A 12378-nucleotide genomic window follows, 5' to 3' on the forward strand; every position below is an offset into this window, starting at 1 on the left:
CCGCCTATGCTTAAAGTACATGATTCAAGAGTTTCATACTTTATTGGTTTGTGTATTGTAACGTATTCTAAAGAATTACGTAACTCTTAGTTGAATTTACTCATTTTCACCCCTAACCCACGAAATATTTATTTTTAGCATTACCAGTCCTTAAGGTCAGAAATACAAGCACTACTGTGGTGAAATTATACAGTAACTAATTGCAAATAACTTATTACGCAGATCTCCGGTGCCTGTTCGTGTGGTGTTCAGTGTAGCATTGGAGGGAAGTGCGCAGAAGGTGGTAACTGTTCGATCAGCGCTGGCTGTAAAATCCAGAGTGAAAATCCCGATTCAAATACAACTGGAGAAACAAGATGGAGTAGACACAAGTATTATGGCGATGCCCACGTACGTACCTATTTTTTAAATTGATGCGGTAGTGTTTGTTTTTTTGGAGTAGTTTACGGTAGTTTTTACGGATTAGTATTACCAAATGTTGACGTGTTTTTTTTTACACAAAAGCCGTCTGATTTTGTAAATGCTGTCTGTGATTGTTTAAGTGGTTTGGCAATATGGCAATGTCTTTTACTGAAAAGCACGTTAATACAGTTTGGATCCTGGTGAGACGCAGTACATCCCCTTGAGTATGACGTCATTTGCGATGCGACTGCGTCCTCGAGTTCAGAAGCATGGCTCTTACTACTACAGTACCACTCAGATTCGATGGCAAACCTGTACTGGAGACACAAAGGAAGAACCTCTATTGGTAACAAGTGTGCTTGTTAAGAAGTGAAACTTGGGATGGTAAAATTTCGTTTTGTGTGTAGGTCGAATGCAAACCGTCGCAACCCGCCGGTGAAGCAATGCCATTTCAGTAAGCATATATGTATCATTGTTATTATAAGCGTATATGTAAAAAAAACTACTTAATTGATATGGAGTGGAGTGATGTTTAATAAGAAATATCTAAAATGAATATTTTTTTGTCATTTTTGTTTTTTTTAACGTCTGGTTATCTTTCTATTTATCACGAAAACTTTTAATTGCTCTGTAACAAAAGGTATACTTTTACTCTGGCGCATTTAGAGTTTTGAAGATAAAGTTGTTTAAACTTTGTTTTTGTTTTAACTTGTTTCAATTCATCACTTGATTCATGTCCAGTTTATCTGATGCCATTTTTTTAAACTGTAACTATTTTTTAGAGTTTTGATTTGTTTCGTGAAGTTCGAATCACAAACTTTTGTATGAACTTCGCAGCTTTGCAGTGTGTATTCAGCAAAAGGGATTTCCATCTTACGAGGAAGTGTATGAGATGTTAGCTGAACAGGGAGAAGTGATGGAGCATGAGTTCAGTGAGTGGTCGACAAATCTTCTTCCTCATCTTCCAGGACACACAGTTATCATCCTGCCTCCTGTCGTCATATCCAATCTTCTTCCATGCGACCTCAGCTACTATGTTAAGGTAATTATGGGTCCCCTTCCCTGAAGGGGACACATATTGATTTTACTCGAATTTGTTTTTTTCTTTTTTCTTTGTTTTCTATTTTTTTCTTCCCAAAGTTTGTCCGACCCGTTTTTCCATCAAATGTTTGATGGATTTGGATGAAATTCACACAGATGGTAGATATAGGTATGTAGATGTGCATACTACTTCGTTTTTGTTGATATCCCCAGTATTTACCCCGCAAGCCCCTAAAGTGTAAAACGTATTTGTTTGTTACTGGGCACCACAAACGAAAAAATCTGTGGCGCAATAGTCTTACAAGTGCAACCAGTTGCACGTTACTCGTTGGTGGCTTGCTTGGTGGACGTTTTTGCGCCATGCCAGTTGCTCAAAACACCTTTAGTGGTCGAAATTTCAAAACATTGACAGATTGGGCTGAAATTTTGCAGTACTATTGGTTGAGTCATTGTGGTTTCATATTTTTTTAGTTTAGTGTCAAACCCCATTAGTAACCCTACTAGCCCCTTAAAATGGGTAAGTTTATAAAACAGTGTCGGAATTGGCTAATATTTGGGTACATGTGGACTATGAGTATGGTTATCTCTTGAAATGCACTATTTTTAACTTTACATGTGTGGGGACCCATGAGTTTCTGCCTGCAAAAACAACTAAGGTTATAAAAGACGAGGGCTAATATGGGACCCAATACAAAATAAGCATAAGAAATATATTTATGTTTTAAAATAGGTTATAGTGTAAATGCAACAACAAAATGTGCTAAGCCACCCTTCTAGTTCGATATGATAAAGTCACATGAAAGGAATAATCACTACCGAATTTAAGCCGGTCACATGGCGTTATACCTAATCAAGCCGGTCTCCTAAGCATTACTATAAGACTAGCAAAATCCAGCCTGCGGTGGGATTCGAACCTGCGACGGAACTCTTTTCAGGAAGGTGAACATACACACACGTACTAGCTCAGCCCCCACTGCAAAGCTGCCATGTTATACAAGACAGGTAACAATGATTGTGATCAATCTGTGCCTGTTTAGCTCAGTTGGTAGAGCGCAAGTCCCGGAAATACACTTGTCGTGGGTTCGATCCCACCGCAGACAAGATTTTTCTTGTCTTATGGAAATGCTTAGAAGACGGACTTGATTCGGATTAATGCCTTCAATGGGGCTGGCGTACTTTGAACCATAAATGAGTATGCCGTAATCGCTGGTGTGCATGATAGCTGCAGGGCTGATCTAAGTATGTGTGAAATGTGTCTTTATTTTTGGCATATTTTTTCATTGTGACAGAACACATCAGTGGAAGGGACTCTGAAACCTGGCATGGATGCCACTCCACACGTTGTGAGTTTACTCGCCGACGAAGACAACCAACCACAGTCTCTCATCATTGGATGTTTGCTGGAAAACTTCAAAAGTTGTCGGGAACTGATCGTGCCTGCCACCATCAAAAACTTTCAGGTACAATTTGTGTTTTTTAATATTTTAAATGTTTTTTTTCTGTGGGCTGCTTACATTTTAATTGTCCTCGTTATGTGTTTATATCCATAAGGATATAAACATTAATGATGCTATTTTCCACCCTAAACGTTTTTTCAAGTTTGTTAGTGTAAATAGCCGTCCATAACCGACGTACCATGGTCACACAAGACACACGGCGAATTGCTCTCCTTATACATTTATTAATATGCTTCAAGAACATGCAGAAAAGAAATACATTTTTTTTACCAAGCAATAATTTGATTTAAGCTTAAAGCGTATTAATAAGCTTTTGTACTGTTACGGTTCGGATTTTTTCGGATATTTTGAGAATGTGCGATATGAACTGCAGTGCGCAGGTAAGGGCCCTCGGAAAACGAACATCGAAAATTCTGTATGACGTAATTACTACGAGTACAGCTTCATCGTAGGTTGAGCAATTACAAAGCCACCGTTTATGTACGTATACAGCAGGGTCGGCATGTTCAGTCGCAAAGATGCATGGGTACGGCGTTGTTACTGAAGAGTTTTCCTAAACAACAAAATAAATGTACAATATTATAATTCCAACATAGTGTAGCCGCGAGTCGCTTGGCCTGACTGAACACCTCCCTGCCTTCTGTCAAATGAACAAAGCTCGCGGCCGACTGTGGGCTTTTATGTTGATAGTATCGCATAAAAAGCCACTTTATGCCGGACAAAAGTTTTCTCCTCTCTAACCACTGGTGGTTCAACATTTTTTCTATAGCTTTACTCTTTTTCCATTTTCTTTCCATTTTTTAAACCAAATGCAATAAAGACACAGGATGAGAAACATACCTGATTGGAATATTGAATAAACATATCCAACTTCTTGGTGAAAAGCAGTGGAATCAAACACAACACTTCTGAAAAAAAAATCATAACTTCAACAAAAGCACAATACGTTTTTAGCAGACCACCAATTTATGACATTATCACTAAATCATAGATAAATTGATTCAAAGGCTCTTCATACCATTTCCTTTCAAACGCTGGAGCAATGCTTCTGGCACAGATTTAAGTTTTGGCTCCAATTTCTTCTTTAGTTTTGGCAAGATTGAATGACTGACACTTTTTAATTCAGTTTCAAGGTCTACTTTAAACAATCTTTTTGCTTCGTCAAATATCTAAAATAAAGCGCTACAATCCATAAAATCATACTGGTTAAACTAACCTTCATTTGTTTATTCATACAATGCATTTAGCTACATACAATGCATTGATTTGCTTACATGTGTCATTTAAACTAGGCTCTTTAAAAAGTACAGAAGAGTGTGTTACTCACCACAGCAGTAAACGGGAATGCTGGATATTTTTGAATCATGCCATTGATTGTTAATGAACCATTTTTGGATTCTTTTTGTCTACACACAAATGTTCTTTGCATGCGATCTCTAATGAGATCCATGTTTCTTACATCTCTTTTACACTCCTTTATCATTTCTTTAACATAATCAGCAATGCTATGTTCATCTTCAGTAATATTCTGCAAATAATTACATGTTATGTTATGACTACTTGTCTAATTTTTTGCAAGTACACATACCTCTGTTTCAGTTCGCATGCGTTTTGCTGGAGTTATTTCTGTTACTGGTGGCCATTGGCTTTTGTTTCCAAATTTTTTCCTTATTGCCATGACTTCAGGCACATGATCCAAGGATCGACGCGAATCCCTGAATTTTTGGCGTATACCTTCTAGCCATGTTCCCTGAAATTAACAGTATATGGTGGCTTAAAACTTTAGCAGGTTTATTTCAATGTTTTGAACTGCAATTGAGTTGGTCTTTTGCACAGTATGTTTGAATTAAATTTAAAAGATGAGTGAAATTGGATAAACACAGGAAGATGATAAACTAATTAACAAGCCTTGCCACACATACTTACCATTTTGTTTTCTTCATTTTTGTCTGCTAAAAAAGGAAACTCTTTCAGGAATGCATTCACCACAGTTCCATACGCTAGTGATGATGGGAACCTAATATAAGCAAATTTATGTTTAAGGGAATAATAAATAGGTTTCAAGCTCTTGTTTATATCTTACGGTGTATGTGATCTGATCTCATTAAACAGCCATTGATTTATTTCCTTCCTGGTTCAAGAAGTTAGTTTTTCTATGTCTTTCTTGCAAGCCTCTATGCCTTCCATAACTTGCACTGGAATGTTTGGCAAATTATAATCCACAGTCCAGCTCCAGCTTAGATTGCTCAGAACTCGACTTGATTCGACTGAACTTGTATCCCAGGTTATTGGAGAATCTTCATCCGAAAGTGATGCAGTTGACACTGAACTTGAACTTGATGCACCTACATTTAAGTCAAGTCGAATTTATTTGCATTCACACTTCATTTCATTTTACATAAACAGCACTGAAAACATGGGTTTTTGACTCAGGTATCCAGTTATATCAGTGGTTTCAACCTTTTCATCCCATGACCCACTTTAGCAACCAAATGTAACTTGGGGGCTTGTGGCTCCCATTTACAAATTTCCAATTTTTTTTCACATTCACTAGAATAATCTCAGTTTTTATACACAAATTGTTAAAATCGTTTCATACACAAACTGACTGTTTAAAGGTATAAGGTGTCAAAAAATGTTGCAAGTACCATGCGACACTTACATTAATTTTTTTCTGTATAGTGACATAATAAAGCATTTGCTTTTAAGTTTATACTCGTTATTTTAGAATAAAACTGATAATTTGCACAAATATGCACTATTTTTTAGAAAAAACACAGTAGTTGAAAGTACACATACTTTCAATTGGAAAATGTGGTTCTTTAGGAGTTACACTGGTGGTGATGCTGCAGTGAGATTCATCTGAAAAACAAATGTAATTCACATCAAGGCACTACTATTTCCAACCAAACATCATTGATTTTGCTACCTATAAGTTTTATAGTCAACTTCGTTTTGTTTGGCAGTTTTTCCAAATCCCCCACATCAATCCATTCATCAAAGTCAGTGTTCCACTGGTACAATTTAAATGATTGTTTTATGTTAAATGTTGCAGTAATTTTTTCATAAAGGTCGCATTTCTCACAGTGCACAACTTTTTTAAAATCATTAAAAGTTACGTGATACATGCAGCTCATGTTTTCTACGTACACAAACCTGTAACATGCGTTCCAAAATTTAAACACCAATTTTATGGTGAAGTCTAATCATACTGCTGCCACTACAACTGTACATATAATGAGGTGGTGCCACAGTTTCTTTCTTATCTTAATGATTTTTATTTTCAAACCCTCACTGCGGCTACAACTTCTCAAAACTACAAATACTGCAAAAATTTGTTGACAATGCTAAACATACCTACAAATTGGATTTAAGTTTTAAAACACTTGATTTACATAAACCATATAACCTCAAAACTCCTTCAATGTCAAACAACTGGGTCATCGGAATCAGAAATCAGAATTGCTAAAGTTTCGTTTTGCGCGCCCAAAGAGGAAAAAATGATAGTAATGGCATGTCTGGAATCTGTCAAGTTGCGCTACGGGAGGCCTTTGTCACATTGCGCGATGGGAGGCAATATTATTGCCGTCAATTTCCCGCTTTTCCATTTAGTAAGTCTCAAACAAAAATTGTCGCACATAATTTCAAACCGTTACAGTTCTGTACAAATTACGTGTATGCATTTGAAGTTTTACATAAACACATGATACAATTTTAACGTTATACATCCGCTGTATTGGTACAAATAAATACCATTCCGAACACATGGATTTTATACCTTGGAAAAATACTAAAATGCTATTCGTTAGTAGCCTACTAGCGCTGAGAAAAAGTCAAATACGGTTCCCAAAGGTTTTCATTTCTCAGAGTTTAATTCCAACCTCAAACATGTGTTTTTGACGCCGTAGCCATGCAATTTGTGATGATGGAAATAACCATCTGCACTCAAAAACTCTACCCCTGACCATGGTAACTTCCACCCTCAAAGATGGGTTTCGGACCGCGTAATACTAAAATGATGAAAAAAACATCCTCTATGTCAGGGGTGGGCAACCTTTGTTACTGTGGCGCCAATTACAAATGTCAAAGTTGGATCGCGGGCCGCACCTGTGTATAACACAAAATAATTTTGCTCTGTTGCTTACCAAATATGCTAAACTACAAGTATAATTCGTATTTGATTCCAGCCACATTTTGCAGGTCGCAGAAAACTAGCATCAGGCGCATTAATGAGCTCAAAAATGTGTATTAATTGGACTCGTTTGCCAGTACTTTTGAAATCCAAGCGTCTCTGCGGGCCGCACAACCTTTAAAGAAGGGCCAGTACTGTTAGTTAAAAAAATTTCCACTTAGCAGTAGGCCTATGTACAATATAATGCTTAATCCTGAATTGCCTCTGTTTTCACTGCACTTAAACTTAATTTGTTTTGATATTTGATTTTGTGACGTTTGTATATATTTTTTACTGAAACAACAATCTGTTTTTAGATGCGTATGCTGATCAAAGATTACAATGACCAAACATTGATCTTGAACGTTCGTATTCTTTGGCGTCTCAATTGTTCAGTCAAGATTTCTGTCATGGCTGGATATTGGATTGTTAATACAACTGGTAAACTCAGTTTTGGGCTCTTTCCTGAAGTGTAGGCCAATACTGCATATTGTTTTCGTCCATTTTTTTCTCTCATGTTTAACGCCGGTTTGTTCTACTCGTTTGCTAAAGAAAGAGTGCTTCAAACTTTTACACTCGTACTAGTCAGGTATCTGAAGTTAAACCTGGTAAAGTTTGACTTCGCATGACCCAGCGGCTCACCCACAGGCAAAACGAGTTTTTGAAGCGACTATCTTTAATAAGTACATGGTCGAGGAGTGTCACACTTTGTTGCTTGGTGCATTGTAAACAATTATATAGAATGCTGTGACTTTTGTTCGATTCACCCATTTTGCACCCACTTCACCCCAAATTTTTCGTTTTTAAGTTTGCCAGTACTTTGGGTCAAAAAACGCAACGCCTAATGTTTTAAACAGTTGTTTGTATGGCATTCCTTGTTTGTGGTTAAATTTTTTAGCCTGATCGTCCCTGTGGTTGCCTTTACAGTCCTTAATTATGGGTCCCCTTCCCTGAAGGGGACACATATTGTTTTTGTCCGTATTTTTTTTTTCTTTTTTTCTTTTTTTCTTTTTTCTTTTTTCTGTCTAACGCTGGTTTGTAACGCTCGTTTGGTCGAGAAAGAGTGCTTCAAATTTATTCAAATTTGGACATATGTTAGATATTAATCCAAACTTGGTCCACCTGAAGTTTGACCCCAAATTACCCAGCGGTTCACCCACAGGCCCCCGAAACGTAAAATTTTTAACGCTGGTCTGTAATGCTCGTTTAGTAAAGAAAGCGTGCTTTAAATTTATTGAAATTTGGACATATGTTAGATATTAATTATGGGTCCCCTTCCCTGAAGGGGACACATTTTGATTTTACTCGATTTGTTTTTGTTTTTTTTCTTTTTTTTTCTTTTTTTTTTCTTCTTCCCTCAAGTTTGTCCACCCCACTTTGCCAAGAAATGTTTGATGGATTTGGATGAAATTTTCACAGATGGTAGATATGGTTATGTAGATGTGCCATTTGTTTTGTTTGACTCGATAGCCCCAGTGTTTACCCCACTAGCCCCCTAAAATGGGTGATTTTTTAAACAATGTCCGAATCGGATAAAATTTGGACAGTTTGTTCATTGTGCCATTTTAGGGCATCGTTTGTTGTGTTTTACCCTGTAGCCCCAATATTTACCCCACTAGACCCCTAAAATGGGTGATTTTTTAAACAATGTCCGATTTGGATGAAATTTGGACAGTTTGTTCATTGTGCCATTTTAGGGCATCGTTTGTTGTGTTTTACCCTGTAGCCCCAATATTTACCCCACTAGACCCCAAAAATGGGTGATTTTTTAAACAATGTCCGATTTGGATGAAATTTGGACAGTTTGTTCATTGTTCCATTTTAGGGCATCGTTTGTTGTGTTTTACCCTATAGCCCCAATATTTACCCCACTAGCCCCCTAAAATGGGTGATTTTTTAAACAATGTCCGAATTGGATGAAATTTGGACAGTTTGTTCATTGTGCCATTTTAGGACATCGTTTGTTATGTTTTACCCTGTAGCCCCAATATTTACCCCACTAGCCCCCTAAAATGGGTGATTTTTTAAACAATGTCCGATTTGGATGAAATTTGGACAGTTTGTTCATTGTTCCATTTTAGGGCGTCGATTATTGTGTTTCACCATGTAGCCCAATATTTACTGCTTAAGCCACCTATTGTTTATAAAACGTCCGATTTGGATGAATTTTTGATAGTTTTTTGAATTTGGCATTTGTAGCTGTCAAATATTGTGTTCCACCCTGCAGCCCTAATATTTACCCTACCAACCCCCCAAAATGGGTGAATTAATCAACAATACATTTTGACAGTTTGTATAATATGCCATTTTGAGATGTCAGTGTTTTATGCTATTTAGGCACACAAACTTATAACAATGTCTCAATTGCATGAGATTTGGACAGTTTGTACTTTACATAACTTGTTTTTTTAAGTAACACTACCAATCACTGTGTTTGACTTTATAGCACCATTTCTTATGGTTGTCTGTTTACAACTTTGCGGTTTTGGGGACCCATGAGTTTCTGCCTGCAGAAACAAATCAAGATTATAAAAATGTTGGCTAATATGGGACCCAATATAAATAAATATAGAGAATATATTACAGTTTGCAGAATAGGTTGTAGTGTATATGCTATAGTAAAATGTGCTAAGCCACCCTTCTAGTTCAAACTTGGTCCACCAGAAGTTTAACCCCAAATTACCCAGCGGTTCACCCACAGGCCCCCAAAACGTAAAATTTTTAACGCTGGTTTGTAATGCTCGTTTAGTAAAGAAAGAGTGCTTTAAATTTATTCAAATTAGGACATATGTTAGATATTAATCTGAACTTGGTCCACCTGAAGTTTGACCCCGAATGACCCAGCGACACACCCACAGGCCCCCGAAACGTAAATGTGTCTAACGCTCGTTTGGTCAAGAAAGACACTGCAGGCAGAAGTCCCAAGAGAGTACGTTTACGAATAATAGGGCAGAGCGGGAGAGCTCTGCTTGACGTCGAACAGACGTTTTACGAGACGTCGTTTCGGTGATTAGAAATCAGCTGTTTTGCACAGCAATGCTATGTCGTTTTATTAAGTCATCACTCACATTTTCAGTTTTGGCGCAGGTTTCACACATATGACGCAATTTAAACCTAACAAGCGTGCTTCGGTTTCGTATAATGTCAAGCAAAACTTTGTTATACAAACTAAATATGAAAAAATAAACTTGACTTTTTTGCAAGATAAAAGTTTTTTTAAATGCTCGTTGTCAGGTTGGCCGCTGCATGACCACGGGTTACTTAAGGTCAATTAGTAGGTATATTACTAACACAGTTCAGAACTTTCTTTCGCCATAACGTAGCGTTTTTTTTTTTTTTTCTTTTGAATCAAATACTCAAGGCATGTATAAATTAGGTCAAACGGTGTTGTTGAACACCAAGGACGGCGTGCTATTGAAAACCGTGTCAAAGGTCAAACAGTCGTTTGGTGTGTGCACCCTAAAGGTTACTACAGGTCAATGGTACTCGTTTTGCGAAACAAAGTTAAATGAAAAGTTATGTATTCACTTGCAGCAAATCGCTTTTTAATTGTCTGTAACACAACTGTTACAGCTTTCTAGAAAAAAATTGTGTTTAAAACCCGACATTGGACGACAATATCTGGGTCAAAGCAAGAGATTAAATTGAAAGTATTTGTTTCGTTCTTTTTTAATGTTTTTGTAATTATACGACAATAATAGTGCAAAAAAATACAACAAAATTTTTCATTGTTGGGTTAATGCTTTCTAAAAATTTGTTCTTAAGAATTTAAAAATCACCGCAACATTTGTTTACCGTAAATCCGCACAAACACGCGTGTGGGGACCCATTAGTTTTTGTTTACAAAAACAATCATATGTGTAGATCAAATGATGTGTATAGTAAATTGGTAAATATCGTATAGAATATATAAAATGGAAGTATATCAGAAAGCCACCATTCTAGTTAAGATATAGAATATATAAAATGGCAATTTACTGAAAAAACACCTTACTAGTTTAATTATAGTTGTTCTGAACAGTATCTGGTCTAGCTATGCCCACATTTACAAACATCCACAGAAATACTGAAACTGAACAATGATCATTTTCACACATGTTATATATTATTGCAATATCATAACGACTTTTTCGTGTGAAAAAAAATTACCGGGCTGTTTGGTTGATATATCTTACTGTGATTTATAACCTAAAACCATGTCTTAGTAAAACTAGGATTCATTGCTTTTATGTCCTGGCGGCCTATAGGTACGATTTTACGAGTGTAAACTTTTACGACTTTAAACTGTTTAATTAAGCTTAATGCATCTCTTCTTAGGACTTCCGATCATCGTGAGACAAGACGGATGTCAGCAAATAGCAGCTGGTCAATACGACACACATGAACAAGCTCGTAGCCTTCAACCCTTGTTGTTTTCCTACGCACATAGGGAAAATACCTACTTGTGTACGATGCGTCTCGGCAAAAAGGCGCAGATGGAAACTTTAACAGGAAAACCACGACCTGGATGGAACGATGATTCAAATGGAGGAATGCGAGCTATACCTTCCTTCTGCGAAAGGTTTTCGACTGATGGAGGCTCTTGCACGAGAAACCTTAAAATGGTAAGTAAAGTATTAAAAATATGCTTCACTTTTCGTGCAGTTGAAACTTATTCAGATTAGGGCGGTGTTGAAAATTTTGTATTGCCTAATATGTGTCATAAGCACTTTTGCCATCTGTAACGTCTATTCTTACCAAAGAACAATTGTATTTCAATTATCTAAAGGTAACACACGATGGGACGCCGAACAGAGAGTTTTACATTGGTATCAGTGTTAGAAGAGGATGGGGACGTTACCTTCACACACATATCGTAACGGTGGCTCCCAGATTTCTTTTGATCAACAGAACCAAGTCAAAACGACTGAGCTTTGCGCAACGCCACACGATTTCGTACACTACTGACAGCGCGGGGACCAACTTCCATTTAACTATTGTACCAGGTAAATTGTATTAAATGTTTTATGTTGTAGAGCAGCGGTTCCCAAACTGGGGTCCGCGGTCCTTTAGGGGTCCGTGAGGCAATTTTGGGGGGACCGCGAAACGGTTGAAGTAATTCTATAATCTTATTTGGCTTCAGTTTGTGCCACTAAATAAGTTTAAATCAAAGTAGAATTGAGAATCAACTGTCTCCATTGCTTAACAATAGCCTTTATTGACTGACAACTATCAAAAATGTAATTGTTCGCGCACAATTGTAGTGCATTTGTCTTGTCTATGATGTCACAAGCTGTGTTTGGATGACTTTTATGCGCAATTTTGCAT

General features: G+C 37.1%; 2 protein-coding genes across 4 annotated transcripts in view; one reads left to right on the forward strand and one right to left on the reverse strand.

Moving 5' to 3' along the window:
- Positions 1-12378, forward strand: part of LOC145230748 (intermembrane lipid transfer protein VPS13D-like) — a 51991-nt gene that overhangs the window by 24854 nt on the left and 14759 nt on the right. For all 3 annotated transcript variants that reach the window (XM_080096269.1, XM_080096271.1, XM_080096270.1), the window contains exons 56-63: positions 223-390; positions 592-748; positions 810-856; positions 1240-1444; positions 2733-2903; positions 7389-7512; positions 11389-11675; positions 11840-12056. In XM_080096269.1, coding sequence (XP_079952395.1) covers positions 223-390; positions 592-748; positions 810-856; positions 1240-1444; positions 2733-2903; positions 7389-7512; positions 11389-11675; positions 11840-12056 — 1376 coding nt within the window. The remainder of the gene's footprint in view (positions 1-222; positions 391-591; positions 749-809; positions 857-1239; positions 1445-2732; positions 2904-7388; positions 7513-11388; positions 11676-11839; positions 12057-12378) is intronic.
- On the reverse strand, positions 3105-6050 carry LOC145230749 (uncharacterized). The gene is made up of 9 exons (XM_080096272.1): positions 5830-6050; positions 5700-5762; positions 4984-5245; positions 4827-4917; positions 4489-4650; positions 4228-4428; positions 3919-4069; positions 3741-3808; positions 3105-3453 (listed from the first exon to the last, which is right to left on the reverse strand). Exons 1-3 carry the CDS (start codon positions 6035-6037, stop codon positions 5037-5039), a joined length of 480 nt encoding a protein of 159 aa, XP_079952398.1. The 5' UTR covers positions 6038-6050; the 3' UTR covers positions 3105-3453; positions 3741-3808; positions 3919-4069; positions 4228-4428; positions 4489-4650; positions 4827-4917; positions 4984-5036.

Source organism: Phallusia mammillata, chromosome 5 (genome assembly GCF_965637545.1).
Source record: "Phallusia mammillata chromosome 5, kaPhaMamm4.hap1.1, whole genome shotgun sequence".
In the NCBI taxonomy this organism is placed as follows: domain Eukaryota; kingdom Metazoa; phylum Chordata; class Ascidiacea; order Phlebobranchia; family Ascidiidae; genus Phallusia; species Phallusia mammillata.